Raw genomic sequence first — 20,876 nt, 5'->3', positions numbered from 1 at the left:
TTCCTGTCAGCATTTTCACAAAAAGCCTAGTTGGACATAAATCTACGTCATTGATGTGTAGAATCAGAAGCATGGAACCCATTACCGACCTTTGCAAAACTCCACACAAACAGCCTTTTTATAGTCACTAAAAGCACCTGCCTGCTATTACCACTGAACCAGATCTAGATCTAGCTTGCCACTTTTTTCCCGGATTTCATGGACTTTTAATTTCCGGGTGTTCGATTGTCCGGCCTGTGGTTTTCTGATCCTGCCTGGTGCATGAATGGCAATTTGCAAAATAACTATGGCTAGTACCGTCAGTATTAGATAGCAGGAAGGTTCACTACTCTCAGTGTGCGCCTTGCATCAGAGTGAGATAGACTCTTCCTGTCAGATGATGATTATATAGAGTTGGTGCTAAACATTATTGACGGCTTCTGTTTTTCAGCTATCTGAGATGTCTGTTACATTGACGAGGGACACATCATTCTCTGCACTGAGCAACACGACGCTGCCTCCATCGTCCACCTGTCCCTCACTACTGGAAGGACAATTCATCTCAGAGCTGAGGTTAGAGCCCATGTATTCAACTTGACTTTTATCTACTCTCTAGATGATGTTCATCACCCACAGAAAACCTGAGAATAATGGGCGAGGAGCATCTCTGAAGATCAGTGCTGATTTAGCTCCTTGGAAGGGGACCCATGCTTACAATGTTGCTGGGTGTATTAGCATCTGATAATTGAGCTGTATATAACGTTCTGTTGTGGTTAGAAGTGCAAGACATGGCAAAAAATATTCAACTAAAGATAATGGGAAATGATACATTGAGAGACATAAAGGATCATAGTAATATACATCAAATCATTAAAAATTAAGTTTTACAACACTAAGGCACAGGTTACAATAGTGTTAGTGATTTGAGTGCAGTAACACGTGCTATAGGAATTATCAATCCTAAATATCACAGTGCCTTTGTGACTTGAACATATCAGAGAATGAGAAATCAAGAACAAAATATATCTGAGAATGGTGTAGTGAGGTGTACAATATGTTGATGAGAGTATATGCGATATATCTGGTGTTATAGGGAGAATGTTTCACTGAAAGGTAAGTGATTTTACAGTAAACAGTATGGGATATATCTGATATACTATGATATATTGGTATGAGAAGTGTTACTGATTTATATTTATAATTCTGACACTACTTTGGTCCCTTTTGGATGGACAGTGATGATCTTGGAGTGTCATCAGCAAGTGACCCTGTCTTAAGGCTCAAGTTCAGGTCAAGGAATCTGAGAATATTTCAGGGGCTGGCAAAGAAGAGGGCCATTCAATCGCAAGCGAAGCCGTAGAGAAAGCAGCCTCTAGGTGGCTTTGGATTAAGAGGGCTGATCCGTGGGCGGTTGCTGCTAGGACGCAAGTCAGGGCTTGATCAACCCCAGCTGGGTCGCCTGGGCGAGGGTGTCTGAAGTTGTGATACCCGAAACTCCCGATGACCCCAGGTCACATAATTGAGGATGCATCCCAGTGCATCTAGAAGATGTATCTTTCACAGTGGTAAACAATATCTTCATTGTAATATGACTGATGTTTTGATAGCAATATCAAAATAGACCTTTCAGGTTGGTGACTATTTGGTGGCTCATGATTATTTGAGTTAGAAACAGAAGGTAGGTCATAAATATGAAAACATAATTTACATGTTAACTTTTGGTCTCTAGAGTAACTGAAGCATGTTTAAAGATGATATTGCATTTATTGAACATTGTAATCTCTTTACCAGGACTCCTGAGACCCAATCCAGAGCGATTAGTCCAGATTCCGATTCACTACAAGATGGAGTACTCAAGAAATCTCCTGTGCTGGGCAAGGATGAGAAAGGAGGCCCTCGCATGTTTGTGGCTGATATCCAAGAGATCCGAGTGAGGTATGGCCTTATTGTAATCACTTCTATATCTACACACTGTAAGTATCAGCATTGATCTTCCATAGTAATGGCAAACTCTGCTTTCTACATATTTATGGTTGCATTCCTAACAGTGTAACACAGAACATGTTGGGCTACAGTTCAGAAATGCTGTCTGACCTGCTAGTTACTCCAGCACTTTTTTTTTGGAAACCATCATCTGCGGTTCCGTGTTTCTACGAGCCACAGTTACTAATTTAGGAGGATTCATTATAAAGGGACCCACTAGGAATTCAGCTACGCATTAAAAATGCCCCACCATGCCCAGATCACTGCAGGAGGTGGAGGGTTGAAATTCATGCTTGTGAGAGGTGTACTCTTTTTGCACTAGAAAACATAGCAACAGGAATAGACCATTCAGCTCCTCAACCCCATGTGACAATCAAGTTGATCATGGGTAGTCTGCATCTTAATTCAATGTATCCTCCTTTGGTCCATAGCCCTCAATACCTTTACTGAACTAAAGTCAAGCAAACTCAGTGCAGAAGCTTTCAATTGCCACACCCTTAAAGTATCAGCACATTTCTATGAAAGAAAGTTTAAGATTTTCACATAACTGTAAGACATTCTTCCCAAATTGTTTGTGAAGTCTTGATTTGTACTCACTTTCCAGAGGTTAACAATTTAGTCATGTTAAGCATCTCATTTAGATCACCCCTTAATTTTCTGTCGGTAAGATTTATAAACCTGGTTTTATAACCTGCCCTCATCATCTATCCCTGCACAGGAAGAGAGCAGAAAGAGGGTATAGAGACAGATTATCATCCACGGTTGTATTCAATAACAGACCAGGTTTAAAGGATCAAATGGCCTATCGCTGCTCCTACACTGAATTGCACTCAAGAGCAGTCTTTCCCTATTGAGGTGAACTGAATGCAATTCTCTAATGCAGTCTAGCCAGAACTCTGCAATCATAGCATCACCTCCAGGACTGGCAAGTGACCTGGGCATGGGTTTTTCCTAAAGCTGATGAATATGTAGCCAACAATAGGGGCACAGGGAAAGCCAGGCATTACAATCCTCCTTATGTATAATTTCTCATTCCTCTTTCACCTCCCTCTTTGGCCTTACCACCTAATAAACACAACCAACCTCACTAGGATCAGGCCTGGACTCTGAAGCCTCTTGAGGCTGTGCCAAGATACTGCCCCTCCCACTGGTTCAGGTGGCCTGTTTGAGAGACAGACAAAAAAGCAGCATCTAAACTTGAACAACTCCTGCAACCAGGCTTTTGAACACTCCCTCCATTAGCTAGGGTATTGTTAATCCAACTCGATCCTATTGCAGACATTGGACTTTGTCTCTGGCAATGGCTTACTATAATGCTGAGAACTATATTCTGCACTCTGTATCTTTCCTTTCGCTGTACCTATTGTATTTAAGTTTGGCTTGATTGTATTTATGTATAGTATCTGATCTGATCGGACAGCATGCAAAACAAAGCTTTTCACTGTACCTCGGTACACATTTTCAATAATAAACCTAAACTTGTTACCTTCCAGTCCAATTGTATCGAAGAAAGGGACCCTACATTTCCTGGAGCCCCAAACCAACGGCTGGGTGAAGCGCTTTGTAGTCGTGCGGCGGCCATACGTTTACATTTATAACACCGACAAGGACACGGTGGAGAGGGCCATCCTTAACCTGTCTGCTGCCCAGGTGGAGTACAGTGAGGATCAACAGGCCATGCTAAAGGTAGCAGTCTCTTTCCTCCATTCTCTACCAATACAGCTCACTGTTAGAGAGGCAGATGGATAGTTATATGAATCCACATAACCTCAGACTGGTTCATCTCTTGTTAAGGTTCCTCATCCTTGAATTTCACGACTCATCATGAAAGTTTAGATGACATCCCTGTAACTAGATTAAATAGATTATATTTCATTATTATGTTATATTAGAGGTAAATATTATGTTCATATTTCATTCTGCAGTGTCTAAGAAGATCACACAATGATAAACCATCCACCCCAAGGCTGTAATGTTTTGGCTGCACCCTCTTTAATCTGTGTCTGAGCACCCCAGGTTGGACTGACTGTGGTTCAATGTCTCTGTCTTCCTCTCCCACAACACACAAATATACCACATTCTCAAACTGATTAACCAGCCAACCATGGCCCCCCACTCTCCCTTCATCAACAGTCATTCACCAACACAGCCTTTGAGGCTGTGCCCCTGACTTCAACCCGCACTTCTTTCAGATGTAGGTGAAAACTGGAGAACCTTGGGGAAACTGGGGTGGAAAACCTAAACCACACAGACAACAGCCAAGGTTAGGATCGAATCAGGGTTGCTGGAACTGTGAGGCTGTGCCACTGTGCAATTTGTATGCATTTCTGAGGCTCTCCCTTTTTTGTTGCAGACTCCAAACACCTTTGCTGTGTGCACTGAACATCGCGGGATACTGCTACAAGCATGCAACGATAAAGAAATGCAAGACTGGCTTTATGCCTTCAACCCCCTCCTTGCTGGTTCAATCAGGTACAACTCACACAAAATGGTGGTAGTTATAACCAATGTTACGGAGAAGTGCGAGGCTATGGCAGGTGGTGTGGATATAACAGACAATGTTATAATTAGAGGTATCAGATTTATTTGTATTGCAGTGGGATGTGTGTAGTATGTTTAGTGTTGTTATGGTGCGGGTTATATTTGAGAATGTTACAGTGAAAGGCATTGTGTTATATCTGGTATTGCAATGAAGTGAGTGGGGATTATTTAAAGGTTCCCAGGAGTTAGTATATAATAGCGAGGTGTACCTGACAGTTACTAAAATAAGCGTGGGCAGTGTCAGTCTGTTGTAATAGGTTGATGGTGTTATAACGATCATTATAAGCTGTAACAGAAAGATACACAGATGGATGTGATCTGTATAATGTATTATACAGAAGAGTGTGTAGTATTTCAAAGTATTGGAGTAAAAGGTATGAGTTATATCTCAATGATAGTAATGTATGTGGGCTTTATCAGGCAGTTATGGTGAGGAGTGTGCCCTATCCCAGTAAGCATTGTAGTCATGGCTATATTACAGATATAGTGAGGTTTGTAGATTATTAAACAGTTTTATAGTGAGTGTAGGATATTTCAAACTGTGTTATAGATGCAGTTGTATGCTTTATTAGATAATTTTACAGTGATGAGTATGATTATATAACAGTATAGTGACACAAATATCAGAGTAACATAAGGTCATAAGGAGTAGGAGTAGGATTAGGCCATTCAGCCCATCAAGTCTACTTCGCCATTCAATCATGGCTGATCTATCTCTCCCTCCAAACTCCATTCTCCTGCCTCCCCATAACCTCTGACACCCGTACTAATCAAAAATCTATGTTTATCTTAAAACAGTGAAAGTTTGGTTATTTCAGGCAGTGATAGTGATATCTGGGCATTACAGGAACTGTGGACAAAATCAAATAATTATCGTGGAGCTTATCATTATAGTGGCAGGTGTAGCTTATCGTATATGTATCTGGTGAAAGGTCCTTGACCCGATAAAATAACTTGCTTCCTGCTGAACATTTTGCTTTTGGTTTGGACTTCCACATTTGTCACCTTTTGCTCCAAATGAGATTTCAAGGGTTGTGGGCTATATATAAGATAGTGATAATGAGGGCCGATGGAATGTCATCAACCTGAAACTTCAACTCCGTCTCTTTCAGCAGCTGCTGAGTATGTCAAATAATAGTGTTTAAGACAGGGGCGTGAACACTATCAGACAGTGTTACCATGAGGAGTGGGAAAGTTTGACAATGAAGGATGTGGTCTATGTTAGTCAATGTAAAAGAGGGATGTGGCTATGTCAAGCAGTGACACAGGGAGGGATGTGGCTCTACCTGCAGTGACACAGGGAGAGATGTGCTCTAACTACAGATTGGGAGGGGGGGGGGATGCACAAGGAACTACAAATGTTGGGATCGTCAACAAAAAGTGCTGGAGGAACTCAGCAGGTCGTCGTATTACCATTCCCTCCGCTGATGCTGCCTAACCCTTTGGGTTTCTCTCGCACTTTGTGTTTTGTATGTAGTCTATGTTACAGGGAAGGATGCAGACTATATCAGGCGATGACATATTATTTAGAATTATGAATTAGACAATAGTAACATCCATTATAGATGCCCATTTTGCTAGTCCCACCTGCCCACATTTGGCCCAAATTCCTCTAAACCTTTCCTATCCACGGACCTGTCCTAATGTCTTTTAAATTGTGTTCTAGTACCTGCCTCAACTATCTCCTCTGGCAGCTCGTTCCATATACCCACGACAATATCTCTTATCTCATCAGACCCAGAGACCAAGGTTAATGGGGGCAGGTAGAGGAGCAGTTACAAACACAGTATGCTTCTTTCTCTGTGTTAGGTGTTGATAATAGTGAGGCTGTGAGACTTGTCCTCCTGGCTAGTCTATACAAACAGAAAAAGCTGAGCCAAGATGACGAGGGAGTATTCATTCTCTCCTCCTAGCGAAAACACACCTAAAATGAGACATCAACCAGGCATATATATGATAAACAACATTGGCTGCATGAAGGAAGCAAAGCAAAGTGTTCCACTCGTACTGCTATATCCAGTCATGCATGCTGACAAGACAATTGAACAGCAGGAGGAGATTCTGTGATAATGGCACAGTAATGCATGAATGCAAAGGCTAGGCTGAGGCAATTGCAGCCATCTTCAGTCAGACAGATCATGTGCTTGATCCATCTTCGTCTTCCAATGTCCCCAACATTACACGTGTCAGTATTCAGAAAACTGGATAGACTCCAGTCTGTTGCAGTCACAAAATGATTTATTGTTGAAGGAGATATTAATTCAGTGACAGTGTCCAGAAAGTCTAGATGTCACGCAGACATGAAGTGATAAGTGGAAATAAACATGTAACACCACATGCATGCCTGGTAATGAGCATTTTCAACAACAAAGAACCCAGTCACAGGCAATTTGACATCTAATTTCTACACCATCAACTCCAAACATCTTGGGGTTACCATTAACCAGATATTTAGGTGGATTGACCACCTAAACAAGTAGCTACGGTCACTAATATGTAATATGCTGTTGAAGGACCTGTCTTCTATTTCCCAAAATACCTCAAGTAAAGTGGTGGTATCAGAATTTCTGTATGCACTTTGCATGAGTGCAACTGGAGCTACGATCAAACTATGGGTAGTTAGCAGCCTGCTGAAGGGATACACCCTGCACCAGCTTAAGCATTCCCTCTCCTCCATAGTGTACCCTAACTATATATAAATGTACCTTCTACAAGGTTCAGTTGATGGACTTCTTTGACAGTATCTTCCAAACTCACAGCAACTCACATAAAAAGACATAACACTCACGCACCCCTCCAACTCAAAAACCTCTCTAACTTGTGAATACCCACTGGCTGAAATTCTGGAACTCAATATGTATAGGCGCGTTAAGAGTACCTTTACCGGAAGGACCAATGGTTCACAAAAGCATGTTTCCACCATGTCCTCTGAAGCAGTTCAAAAGCGACAAAACTCTCATGCTAGTCAGTAACAGCCACATCTTTCGAACTTTTTTAAAGAATAGAGTAGGAAGTATACCGCATATATAAAACTGGGGTTGTGGTGGGGGCATATCAGACAGTTTATAATAAAACTGAAATACATAACAAAAATGACAGATGCTGGAAATCACATTATTCTCTCTCTACAGATGCTGCATAACCTGCAGAATATTTCCAATATTTTTTCCTGATATGTTAAATTGAAAATTTTGGATTTAAGAAATAGAAACATAGTGAATAGATGAGAAATAGGCCAGCTGGCTGCTTGGGTCTGCTCTGCCATTCAATAGCATGTCTGATCTGATCTTGGCCAAGACTCCACTTTCCTGCCGGTGCCAGAACCTTAATTTCCCAAGTGTCCAATAAGTGTCTCAGCTTTAGGTACTTTCTGGGGGAGGAGAATTCCAAACATTTCAAAACCCCCAGCTGAAGAAATTACTTCCCATCTCTTTCTTTATAAGACAGCTCCTTGTTCTAAATTTAAGCCCCCTATTTTATCGAAGTATCTTCAGTGAAATCTCATCTAGATCTTCAGTAAGATTTCCTCTCATTCTTCTAAACTCCAATACAATTGACTCAATCATTTCAACATTCTACTTAAATCCAGGACTCGATCTTACATACCTACAATTCAAATATGTCATTCCTTGAAAAAGATCAAACATGTTTGAAGTACTCTGGTATAATTTGTCAATGTCATACAATGGTGGAAAGGCCTCACTACACTAACTCCCTTGTAATAATATTAATATATCAGGTTATCACAGTGAGACTATGGGAGTTATCAGATAATTTTATTTTACACAGCAAGGTTAAGGTATATATATCAGCGATTACTACCTTGAGGTGTGTGGGATATATATGAATGTTACAATGAGAATTATTATTGGGCAGCATTGTTGAGATTAGAGTAGTGTATATCAGAGAGTGTTGCAGTGAATATGGGGGTACATCAGAGAATGTTATAATAAGTGGAGAATACATCAGTTGACTTTGGTGAGAGGTGTAAACTATAATAAAATGTCTTATCATGGGGACTATGGTTTGTATTACAAGGTATAATAATCATAGTGGATGCTGTAGGATATAACATTCCTTTCACCATGCATATGTGGTATACTAACATGTTTCATAAATAGGAGTATGATGTTGCCAATTACATTAAATTGTGGGTGTCTGAGTTAATGCTGTTGATCTTCTCAGGAAGCATGTTTTTATGTATTTCTCTATGAGCCTTCCAGACATTGCTTTAATTTACTGCTAATTCTTGTCTTTTGTAATCAATTTAAAATCTTTCAAATTCTTGCTAGTTTCTAAAAGTACCTAGGCTACCTTCTCACACTGACAGTAACCACGTGTCAAAACGTCAGCATGACCTAACTTTACACCATCTCTTCAGCTTTCCTCACCGTCTCTCACGCCTTTCATCGCTGTTTCCAATTCTCCTAATTAACGGGAAATGCAAGAGACTGCAAATTCTGGAATCAAAAGCAAACAGCAAAGTACTGGAGGAACTCGGCAGGTCAGGTAGCATCTGTAGAGGGAAATGTACGGCTATTTCAACTCAGGACTGTACAGGACAGGACTGAAATAGCCGTCCATTTTCCTCCACAGACGCTGCCTGATCTGCTAAGTTGCTTCAGCACCGTTTAAAAAAAATCGTGGTTCACACTTTCTTATCTCTTCTACTGTTTATAATAAGAAAATGCTATACTGAGAAAGTTTGGATTAAATATTATAGTGAGAACAATATTATATTCAGAGGTGAGGGATATATCTGACAGTATTGCAGTGAACCGTGCAGATGTATGAGTATGTCCTTATTAGTGGTCGGTAGACACAAAATGCTGGAGTAACTCAGCAGGGCAGGCAGCACCTCTGGAGAGAAGGAATGGGTGACCCTTCTTCAGACTAGTGGTCTTGGTTATACGGGAAAGTGTTATACAATACAATACAATTCAATTTATTGTCATTTGGACCCCTTGAGGTCCAAACGAAATGTCGTTTCTGCAGCCATACATTACAAACAAATAGACCCAAGACACAACATAATTTACATAAACATCCATCACATTGCTGTGATGGAAGGCCAAAAAAACTTATCTCTCCACTGCACTCTCCCCCACGATGTCAGAGTCAAAGTCAAAGCCCCTGGCGGGCGATGGCGATTGTCCCGCGGCCATTAAAGCCACGCCGGGTGATGCAAGGTCGCGCACCGGGTCTTGGTGTTAGAGCCCCCGGCGTGCGCTCGCAGAGTCCCGCAGCCATTCCAAGCCGCGCGGGGTGGTGATGTAGGCCCCGCTCCAGGAGCTCTTCAACCCCGCAACTCGGGCGGGAGAAGTCGCCGTTGCGGGAGCCCTGAAAAGCGGTCTCCCTCCAGGGACCCGCGGGCTCCCGGTGCCGCCGTCCGCCAGACCCGCAGTTGCAGCCACCGAATCTCCGGGGGTCGGGTCGCAGCAGCGTCCACCACCGCTCCACCCGCTCTGGACTCGGCCAGCTCCGCGACGGTGAGGTGAGTAGTCGGCACCACAGCCCCCGGCCTTCCTGTTGGAGGCCGCTCCTCGTTGCAGCCCCAACGACAACGGAGACCCGACAAAGAAAAGGTCGGGTCTCCCGTGCAGGGAGAGATTTAAAAGTTACCCCCACCCCCACCCCCACACACACATACCCCAACAAAAAATAACAAAAACTACATAAAAACATAGACATAAAATAATAAAAACGCAGACGGACTGCAGAGGCCGCTGCTGACGAAAGTCGCGTCGCCCACTTTAACGCCGCCCACTTTTGTTGCGTTCTATGTTCAAGGATATAATGTTGTGTTGCAGTGAATGTTATGGATTATATTAGAGAGCATAATAGTGAGGAGCGTTACCGTGCGTGTTATGAGTTTATTACTTTCTATTGTTAAATTAGTTTAATTAAGGAAGTATGAAGTGCTGCAGAGAGTTGAAGGTTGTGAATACAGCATGTGTAGTCGTTGCAATAGAAATTGTTACACCAAGTGGTGAGTCAGAAAGTGTCAATAAGAAGGATTTCAGTCAGTCTTCTCAAGCAATGTTGTTACCTGTTCTAAAGTGCCTTCATTTCGTCTTGCAGGTCAAAGCTGTCCAGAAGGAGGAGCAGTCAGATGAGGATCTGACATAAATCCATGATCAGCTTGAATTCCACTGCAAACATCAGATTGGACACTTATGTACATAGTCAACCTAGCCTTTCCAGAATTGATGTGAATGCCCATCTAAATGCCTGCTCTACGTGTAGTAATTTATTGAGGAATAAAAATTAATAGTTGTGTGAAAGCAAAAACCGTGTCGCTGGCGCCGGGGAGTGCCGTGTTCCGTGTGCGTGTGATGCTCTGTGTGTCTTCAGCAAGCAGTTGGACATTAGTGACGAGCGAGTTCCTGACCATGGACACTAGATGCTGTCGTGCTCCTTATGTTTTTGTTTTGAGGAAGGGGTGGGGGGGGGGGGGGGGGGGGCGGGGATGGAAAGAAGACCATGAAGACAGTTTGTGGCATCCAAACTATTCCCTACAGAGAAATGTCTGATTGGGACGTGAGTGTACCGTCAGGCTCAGAGCTCTTCATTGGTCCGTGAGACCTTTGGGAATGAATGGAGGAGCTGATGGAAAAAGTGACAGAGATCAGTAAGTGATCTGTAAAGCTCCTTATTGGTTGGTTCGTTCTCGCCAACGCCCCATGCTGATTTGCATCCGCTTAAAGGTGAATCTTCACCAAAGGCTCCGTGAACAGTACGAGGTTTGTGGCCGAAAGAGCTGCCAGGTTATTTTCTGCAGGAAGGGATGAACTATCTATTTGGAGACATGAGCATTGAAGAAGATTTACAAAACTGGAATTGTGGGGTAGTAAAAGGGTTAATATTGTATATATATCATGTTTAGCTCTATACTGATAATGTATTCTTAATCTTTAATAAGAATTGTTTCTGCTGAAGTTGTATAGTATTGTCTGCCCCTCCTCCCCAGGTGCAAATATTTGGGTAGCGTTTGCCTTGTTGGGATTTTCATGAATAAGTCAGCACCCACACCCTTTCTATGTCTGAACGATTCAAGGGCAGAAATCTGACTTTGGTCACCAGTACTAAATGCATGCGGAACACCAGCTGCCAGCTATGCTTCGCACCATTCGATGCTGAATGAGGCGGTATGTACAGTTAGTAGCCACTCGCGCATCTAGTGCCACTGACCTTAAACAGATCATTTCCCCTGAGTGTTTTGTAAATTTGTGGCTGTAGAAAGAAACTGTCCTGATTTGCTGTACTCTTGTCTTTGGAGGAGATGCTGACTGCCTAACGCCTGTACCAGTATGACCCTCAATCGTTGACCCTCAATGGACTCATTAAAGCTGCCCAGATTGGGGATGGGGGGTAGGAATACAATAATTCAGATTGTTTTTTTTAATGGTTTTCATTAGCTGCTTCTAACTACCAATGTTACTACCTCTCTGACCCCACCGGAAGATGTCTTTCATATTTGGGTGGTGTAGGGATCAGAGAACCTGAAGCCATCTAGAGCAATTGGCTCCAGTGGTCTCAGATCTATCAGTGGAAGTGAGCAGCCCAAGATGCATCTGCTTTAGAGCTTTCAAGCTGTGTGCAGATCGCCACACATTTAGTCATTCCTGTGTATCACAATTTTATTTACAGATGACATTAATCATCAGCAGGCAACTATGTTGCCAGTGTTATAAGCAAATTGAGTATTCATGTCAAGTGGCTCTTGATCAGGACCAAACAGCTCCAACATGCTGCAAATACTGGAATGGAATTGTTGCTTTGGATGTTGGTCAATGGAGCCCCAACAAACACAACCCTCTGTGGGCTGTCAGGACATGGTGATAAAGATCTCCACAAGTTCCTCATGGTGCTTTATTTAAACCAAAAAGACGATCACCAACACCCCATCCTCAACAGGTGGAAAAGATGCACCATCTGCTTCTCGGGTCACTGCAACAATACCTTAAAGTCCAGCATTAAGTAAAAGTTGTGTATTAAGGTTGCTGTGTAATTAAAAGAAGCTTACTGCTATGCATATATTGCACCCTCTATTGTTACGTTCTACAGATTATTGTAACAGTCAAAACAATATGAATGCAGGCATAATCAATTTGCTGCTAAATGGAACACCTCAAAGTAGTTCACTCTGAGGTGTTAACTAACTTTGAGCCTGCAGATTATATACTGGGTTTTATGGTGAGTCTTTGGATAAACCAAAGCTCTTGAGGGTTGGTAGCATCTGAGTCCTAGTCAGTAACGTTCCAACATTTTAGATACCGTGCCTCAGCGGAAGCTTATCAAACCAAGAAAGCAACTTACCATTCACAACGGAAATTTTCAATTGCAGATTGGTGTGTGCGTGTGTGTATGTGTGTCTTCACCTGTGGTAAACTTGCATTTTCTATCAGGTGAGTGATGTGCTCTTTCTCACGTTCCATGCACAAGAAGACTGTCCTGTTGCAATATATGTTCATGTAGCCCCTTCTCCCTCTCTCACTCCAAACCCTCTCTTCCCTACTGCTTTGGAGATCACTTTCCTTTCCACGTATCTGCATTTGAAGTGTGTTTTCCCCCCATGGGTGTCTGCTCAGTAACTTCAATTACAAAGTCTAATTCAGAGACGTTTGATGTCTGACTCGCTTGTCATTGGTGACGATTAAGGGAAAGTAGTTTGGAGTCTGTATGAATTATTAAGTTAAAATATTTGAAGCATAACTAGAGCTTTACGTTATCTGGCACAGCTGTTTCAATGTATCAATCATCTCCCCATTCGATAACACCACAGTTTGAGAATAGATAACAGAACAGACAATTTCCCCACCTGCTAATAAGACTTAGGAAGAACTGCAACAATGAACAATCAGATGTAGATTATTATTATTTTATAGGATTTGGTCTCGTCTTAATATTAATAATACAAGATAATGTATACTGCTAGTCCCTTTTATCTAGGATGACCTGAAGACTGGGAATGCTATTTTGAAGGGATTTTTGATGTGACAGGTATAACCTTGGCCAGCCAGTCTATGGATTATATCTGACCATAATATTAGATGTGAAAGTTACAAAGTTTCTACCCTGCAAAGCAACTCGAACCAGGCGCTGTGTCTTAGGCCAACCAACCTACAGAGCACACTCATATTTGGAAAGGTCAAAGGCTTGGGGGGGGGTGGGGGTGCAAATAAGAAAGGTGAAGCATTCTCACTTCCACCATCCTTGACCAATGATTGCTGTTTCCCATGGGATAATTGCCTAGTCTTTCACCAAAACAATGTCCAAATGCACTAGCTTTACCATTCTATTCAATTGCAGTTCTTAGGCAACATATTATTTCAACAAACATATCAACAATCCTAATGCATTAACTTACAAATGCTATCTAAAAAAACTCAATTTCTTTCCCTCGGCAGAACATGGCATAAGAAAATTTAAGAAAATGGGAGGGAAAGTTTAACCTTAAAGCTCATCCCCATCTCATAAATCAATGCAGTGTAAATATTTTCCAGCTCTAGCCTTCAAGTAAAGCCATGCATCTTCTCTGGTAATCCCTTGACATAACCTATGTATTTCCTTACCATTTCTTCATCAAATCCATGAACATTAGCTACCGATATTCTCGTCATATCCTCCAAACCTTCAATGGAAACAGACAGAATTATCAATTAATGTCAGTTCTTGATCATATTAACTTTGCTCTTTTCCTTGTCTGTTAACTTTTAAATTATAAAACATATTTCCACAATTCACTTTTCATGTCATCGTTTTTACCTTTTTCCCCTCACAGATTTGTATTCTACAGTTTAAAAAATGGTTTCAATCATTTTGTTTTTTAACTACCTACTTCCCGCTTTTGCCAGTCTCTGTGGGCAGAGTATGGGGAAATAATAGCTCAATAAATACAGTAACATCTGAAATTATTAAACTCCATTCCATTGGTTTGTATAGTAACCAGTGAATATCAGCTGAGATGTACCATATGTTTCACTCAGCTCTCAAGCCATCCTGCAAAATGGACACCAGTAACCCACAGGCAGTAAGATAACTGAACAAGTACACAAAAAGTGATAAGTCACAGGATGTGCTTGGTTGTTGTTGCTTGTTTAGAAAGGATGCCAGTTACAACTTGCTCAGTTGGATAAGGCTTCATTAGATGGCAACAGTATAATCAAGCCAGTTCCATTTATTCACCCATAGAGAGGGGGGAGCTGGGACAACCGTGGACAATTGCTTTTATACGTCCAGCTCAACTTCCCAGTCACACAAAGCTCGTATGACTATTTATTGTGGAAGAGAGAGCAACTTTGTTGTGCTCCTCCTCCCCCACCCTATCAATCTCCATCCCCAACCTACTACCAAATATGAATCATAGCATCAGTGAATTGCAGGGGGTGGATACTGCATAAAACCCAAGGAGGGGATTTGTAAATATTCCAAAACATTTTGCCAGATAGCGATAACGATTGGCATGATAATAACACATAAGAAATTACTTCAGCGCTGACTCTTCTAAAAGCTCAGACCCAGGACATTTAAGTCAGACAGAAAACTTCTATAACATCAAATTTCAATCTGGATAGACTTGCAACCCTTGTCTACGTAATGGTGAACTAATAGAATGATCTGGTTTCTTACTTCTGTTGTCAGTTAATCTGTGCCTCTTCCCTCAGTGCCCCAGCTTTGTACATTTTGGAAGCCGCCTCTGATGTTGTATATACGTGATGGCTGTGACAACTGTACAATATATCTACACGCTGTCTCAGATGGTCCATAGTCTCTTGAAGTGTAAACCATGGGTGTTGGAATTAGAGTCTTCAGATGTTTGTGAACACTTTAATGCATTGTCAATAAAAAAATAAACGTAAATATGCAGTTCTGAACAAGCAAGCACTAAGATTCCGTGTCTCATTCAGTTACACTCGTGCAACATACATGAAATAGAACCACTGTACACATATAAGCATCATCCCTTATACGCCAATCCATCAATTTGTTTATTCAAGTAGTTTTCCACCTGATTCTACAACACTTTTCAGAAAGAAAGTCATTGAATTTCACCCTGGTATTTACAAGGCATAACATCACCCTGTGACTTTCATAGTTAATATGTAACTGCAGATGAACTTGGAACCTCTTTGGAGCAGTAATCTTATAGATAGAGATTAGGTTGGCGGCTCAGTTTTGCAACAAGGTTTGCTACTGAAAGGAGGGTAGAGTTAGAACTCAACAGCTGAAATAATAAAAGTATCCAAGAAGAGGAAATATCAGGATAATAAGGAATTATTTTTGAGAAATGCTTGTTGCGCGTGGAACGAACAGACAATATTTAGGAAGGATTTTAAATCCGGTTGTATTCCAAAAATCAAACCTAAAAAATTCCCCATGTCAGGCATTTTATATCTTTGTCCTTTGCACTTATTGTCATGGATGATTCATCAGATGACTCTTGGCTAGCATCAATAATTCTCAGGATCAAAATTTAGGGACATCCAATTTTGGCCTATCATTGAGTCACCCAACCAATATCTGAGTTCTTTAGCTATTGAAATTAGTAAATTTGTATCAAACTGTGATAGACTATACTTTGATTAAAGGTACCAGAGAAAGTGAAGAAAAGGGTTACAGGGATAATATTTTTTCGAACAAGAATAGTTGGACTGCTCTCTAGAAATACGGAATGAACAGCCAAGTGGATTTTTTTTAATTATGAAGGGATGAATTGAATAGAGGAGAAGCAGCTTCTACTTTGTGGAGCCCAAAACCAAGAGCTATTAATATAGGAGAGTCACTGATAAATCCAAGGCAAAATTCAGGAGAATTTTATTTTCACCTATAGAATTATTGTAAATTGGAATGGTTGTGATGAATATCATATATCCACTTAACATAACCATTGTGCATTCTATAAAAGATTATTTTCTAAAATATTTTAGCCATGACGCATATAATTTCCACATGTGACATAGCAATTCCACTGTGATTCTCCTCAACACGGCAACAGATTTTGAACCCTGAATTGACAGGAGCATTCTAGCTGACAAAATTAAATACAGTACAATCATTTAACATTCTTCTAAGATCTAGGAACCTAGTCCACTCAGTCTCTGCATATAGAACAATCCCATAATTTTACTCAATGCATTACTCCTCATCCAGTATTTCTTATTTACTATTAAGTGCCACTTTTTCATTTAATATATGATCACTATAACTGAAATATTTCTCATGTCTTCTATATAGACAAATACAAACTGCTAATTAATGCCTTTGCCACATTCAAATTCACCATTATAATTTCACCTGCTACTGCCTGTAAAATCTTTTCTTTTACCTTCAAAGCTCCTAGATTTTGCTTCACTTTTGCCTGTGTACACTCATTATTATGTTCTCTCTATTAATTACCTGATCAACCCTTTTCTAAATCTGAATATCTTCACAATTCTTGGGATTGCTTTTTGTGACATTACTGTATGACATTCTTTTATATTATTTTTTAATTTCTATCTTTATCATGGACCACTAATTCTTTTCTCATTATATTAATTACAAATTATTGTTTATTTAAGTATCTGCTCATGTTTATTTACTGTAGATCCAATTTCTAAACTTAATTTAGTTGATTCTCCCTCATACATACATACTGTACATAGTGAACGGTTTAAGATGTTTGTTTCAAGTTGAACAAAATCATTCTCAAACTCAGTATAAAACATCCTATGTTCACTCTTCCTGAGATCCCTTGCTGCAAGGTTACTTATTGACTCACGGTACTAGGTGGAAAATAACTTGCCTTTACATGATTTCTACTGGCCAGTAAAACCACCTTAAAAGCATTCCATGAATGTATCCTTACTGCAATATTTTAAAACACCTCTAACATCGCCTCTTCTTTGGCAACTCCATGGAATCACCTATCTCGTCTGGCAGCTCAACTATCTCCTCTGGCAGCTCGTTGCATATGCCCACGACAATATCTCTTATCTCATCAGACCAAGAGACCAAGATTAATGGGGGCAGGTAGAGGAACAGTTACGAACACAGGTAAAAATGCTGGAGAAACTCAGCGGGTGAGGCAGCATCTATGGAGCGAAGGAATAAGTGACGTTTCGGGTCGAGACCCTTCTTCAGACTGATGTGGGGGGGGGGGGGGGGTGCGGGAAGAAGAAAGGAAAAAGCGGAGAGAGTCTGTGGGAGAGCTGGAAAAGGGAGGGAGAAAGCAAGGACTACCTGAAATTGGAGAAGTCAATGTTCATACCGTTGGGGTGACCCAAGTGAAATATGAGGTGCTGCTCCTCCAATTTGCGGTGGGACTCACTCTGGTCATGGAGGAGGCCCAGGACAGAAAGGTCGGATACGGATTGGGAGGGGGAGTTGAAGTGCTGAGCCACCGGGAGATCAGGTTCATTAACGCGAACTGTGCAGAGGTTTTGGGCGAAGCGATCGCCAAGCCTGCGCTTGGTTTCACCGATGACACCTAGAGCAGCGGATGCAATAGATGAGGTTGGAAGAGGTGCAGGTGAACCTCTGCTTCACCTGGAAAGACTGCTTGGGTCCTTGGATGGAGTCGAGGGGGGAGGTAAAGCGACTAGTGTAGCATTTCCTGCAGTTGCAAGAGAAAGTACCAGGAGAGGGGGTGGTTTGGGTGGGAAAGGACCAATTGACAAGGGAGTTGCGGAGGGAGCGGTCTCTACGGAAAGCCGATAGTGGAGGAGATGGGAAGCTGTGGCCAGTGGTGGGATCCCGTTGGAGGTGGCAAAAATGTCGAAGGATTATCCGTTGTATGTGGCGGCTGGTAGGGTGGAAAGTGAGGACAAGGAGGACTCTGTCCTTGTTACGCGTGGGGGGATGGGGAGTGAAAGCAGAGCTACGGGATATAGAGGAGACCCTGGTGAGAGCCTCATCTATAGTCGAAGTGGGGAACCCCCATTCCCTAAAGAATGAGGACATCTCCGATGCCCTGGTTTGGATGCAGAGGTGATTTATGAGGATGCACTGTGGGAATACTTTCATCAGAATTACTGCAAGGAGGGGTGGGAGATTGCAACCTTCATGTGGTCCGCCCTGTTTCGACGAATGCAATCAACCTGGTGTGCACAATCAAATAAGATCAAATAGAACAAGTTGTCCTACAACTTTAGGCTGTGCACGCCATACGCAAGAAGAAGAAAAAGACTGCAAGGGTTGTATACCACACAGCAATTAAGGATAGACAATAAATATAGGCTTTGCCATCAATTGTTCTGAAAGATGAACAAATATAAATTCAGCAAGTTATTGTGCAAAAACAGGTGGAATTATATAAATGAAGGGCATACTGGGTTAACTATAATATGAGTCGGATCATACTAAGCAGCTTTAAAGTATGCGTATAGAGGGGTTGCACGTATGGTCATCGGGTCAAAGGGCGTGACACACAGAGCAGCTCAATCGGTCTGGAGGACATGGCAGCTTCCGGCATACACTGTTAATACATGAAACGTGTACTTTCTTACCTGTTAAAAACCGCTGAAATGGTAAATTTTTGCGCTGTAAATAATTGTGGAGGGTGACTGAGCGCTCTGAACCAAATGCTCTAGTATCTTTGCCCTGAACACGAGCCCAAGGTGTAAGCGGCCGAAGGAGTGCATTCCTCGGGACAGCCCCCACTCTCCCCCTGGGGTCAGCACTGTCCGTCCACGGCCGCCCTCCTCCCCATCGCCCCCTGTTGGCCACACTGTCATGGGCTGTGGGTCGACAGCGCCCACACACGGGGCCGGGTGGAGCGGGGCCACGGCCTCGGGCAGCGAACACACGGGGACAAAAACCCGGCAACGTCCCCGTCAGCTGCAGCAGAGTTTGGGACAGTACACCCACCCACCCCCCGACCCCCCACCCGACCAACCCTACCCGCCACCCCCCCCCGCACTGACCCCCCCCAACCAGCCCCCACACCCCCCTCCCCGACCATGCCCCCTCCCACCTCCCAACCACCCCCCCTGGACCACCTGGCAACGTCCCCGTCAGCTGCAGCAGAGTTGGGGACAGTCTGGTCCCTCTGCTCACCGAGTCACTGACCGCACTGCACTGGCACCCTGACCTCCTCCTCCCCCCCCCCCCCCCCCCCCCCCCTCCAACCCCTACCGCGGGGATAGACAGCCCGGGGTCCGTGAGTGTGGAACCAGTCAGCGTGGAGTCCAGATGCTGGGACAGAAGATGGGCCCGCTACACTGGAAGCCACGGTAAGTGCTTACCTGTAGTTCACCGCGTGTACTCCAGTTGGTGTTGCGTGGTAACAGTACGGGTCACGGGTCATGACCTCGACTGCCGTGCAACCTCCCTATAGAAATCATAGGCAAAACACAAAGCGCGAGACAAATACAGCAGTTCAGCCAGCATCTGGGAAAGGAATGGACAGGGAACATTCGTGTCAGGACCTTCCTGCAGTCTGAGAATGGTTTCCAAACCGAAACATCACCTGTCCATCCTCTCCACAGATGCTGCCTGATACGCTGATTCCTCCATCACTGTGTTTTCCTCAAGATTCCAGCACCGACAGTTCCATGTGTCTACACAAATCATACCCCGTACATGTGAGTCATGCACTGCATCACACATATTCAGAAGTTCATATGTTCTAGAAGCAGAATTAGACAATTCGGCCCATCAAATCTACTTTGCCATTCAATCATGGCTGATCTATCTTTCCCTCTCAACCCCATCACCTGCCTTCACCCCAGAACCCCTGACATCACATATTAACGATTCAAATTATTGTACTTGGTTGAGGTTGTTATTGAACTTGTATCTACCATCCATTCAGATAATACAATTTAATTATAATTATAACAATTCACTTTGTGATTTTTGGTGCATTTCAACATCTTGGTATATTTGGCATATTACAAATTCGTTAAGCAAGTCCGCAGCTCCATTAAATTTTTCGTAATTTAAATTTCCCTGTAGTTCACTCTCTTCAATCCCAATGCGTGCAATCAGTTCTTCAAGCTTTGTGAGCTGGAATTAGCTGGAGAGAGAGTGTGTGTGTGTTTATATGTGCGCAGATGGGAGAGTGGAGTAGAGGTGTCGGGCTATAGGACCCAGCGGAGCCTTGCAGCCTGTCCAGTGGAGGCGCTGGCTGGGCGCTAGGACCCGGTGGCGGATCCTGGCGGTGCCACAGGCCTTTAGGCCGCTGCTGTACTGAGGGACCGGGAGTTGACGGAAGGGAAGTGTTTTTAATCGCAGACACGAGATGGATTTGTTTGAAGACCTGCCGGATCCCGGTGAGGAGAGGCGGAGTGGGGCGGCGTGGAGCTGGAGGCGGGTTTGACTCGGCTCCGGGGTGGAAGCCGCTGCAGACCTCGGCCTCTCCCAGCGCCAGCGCCGGGGCTGGAGGGGGG

The 20,876-nt window shown here is 42.9% G+C and overlaps 2 protein-coding genes across 16 annotated transcripts in view; both read left to right on the top strand.

The window, feature by feature from the left end:
* Positions 1 to 15,387, top strand: part of kif1a (kinesin family member 1A) — a 209,205-nt gene extending 193,818 nt beyond the window's left edge. For all 14 annotated transcript variants that reach the window (XM_033031477.1, XM_033031469.1, XM_033031474.1 and 11 more), the window contains 5 exons: positions 431 to 552; positions 1,771 to 1,914; positions 3,456 to 3,648; positions 4,316 to 4,434; positions 10,585 to 15,387. In XM_033031477.1, the coding sequence (XP_032887368.1) occupies positions 431 to 552; positions 1,771 to 1,914; positions 3,456 to 3,648; positions 4,316 to 4,434; positions 10,585 to 10,627 (621 nt within the window). In that variant the 3' untranslated portion in view covers positions 10,628 to 15,387. The remainder of the gene's footprint in view (positions 1 to 430; positions 553 to 1,770; positions 1,915 to 3,455; positions 3,649 to 4,315; positions 4,435 to 10,584) is intronic.
* Positions 15,388 to 20,562: 5,175 nt separating this feature from the next.
* Positions 20,563 to 20,876, top strand: part of LOC116979729 (ILK associated serine/threonine phosphatase) — a 54,429-nt gene continuing 54,115 nt past the window's right edge. Inside the window, exon 1 of one of the 2 annotated variants that reach the window (XM_033031466.1) lies at positions 20,563 to 20,759. In XM_033031466.1, coding sequence (XP_032887357.1) covers positions 20,729 to 20,759 — 31 coding nt within the window. In that variant the 5' untranslated portion in view covers positions 20,563 to 20,728. The remainder of the gene's footprint in view (positions 20,760 to 20,876) is intronic. The other variant, XM_033031467.1, reaches the window with a different exon arrangement.

The sequence above is a fragment of the Amblyraja radiata genome, chromosome 13, assembly GCF_010909765.2.
Source record: "Amblyraja radiata isolate CabotCenter1 chromosome 13, sAmbRad1.1.pri, whole genome shotgun sequence".
Classification (NCBI taxonomy): Eukaryota; Metazoa; Chordata; class Chondrichthyes; order Rajiformes; family Rajidae; genus Amblyraja; species Amblyraja radiata.
The sequence above is the reverse complement of the archived record's forward strand: the minus strand, read 5'-3'. Positions and strand labels throughout refer to the sequence as shown.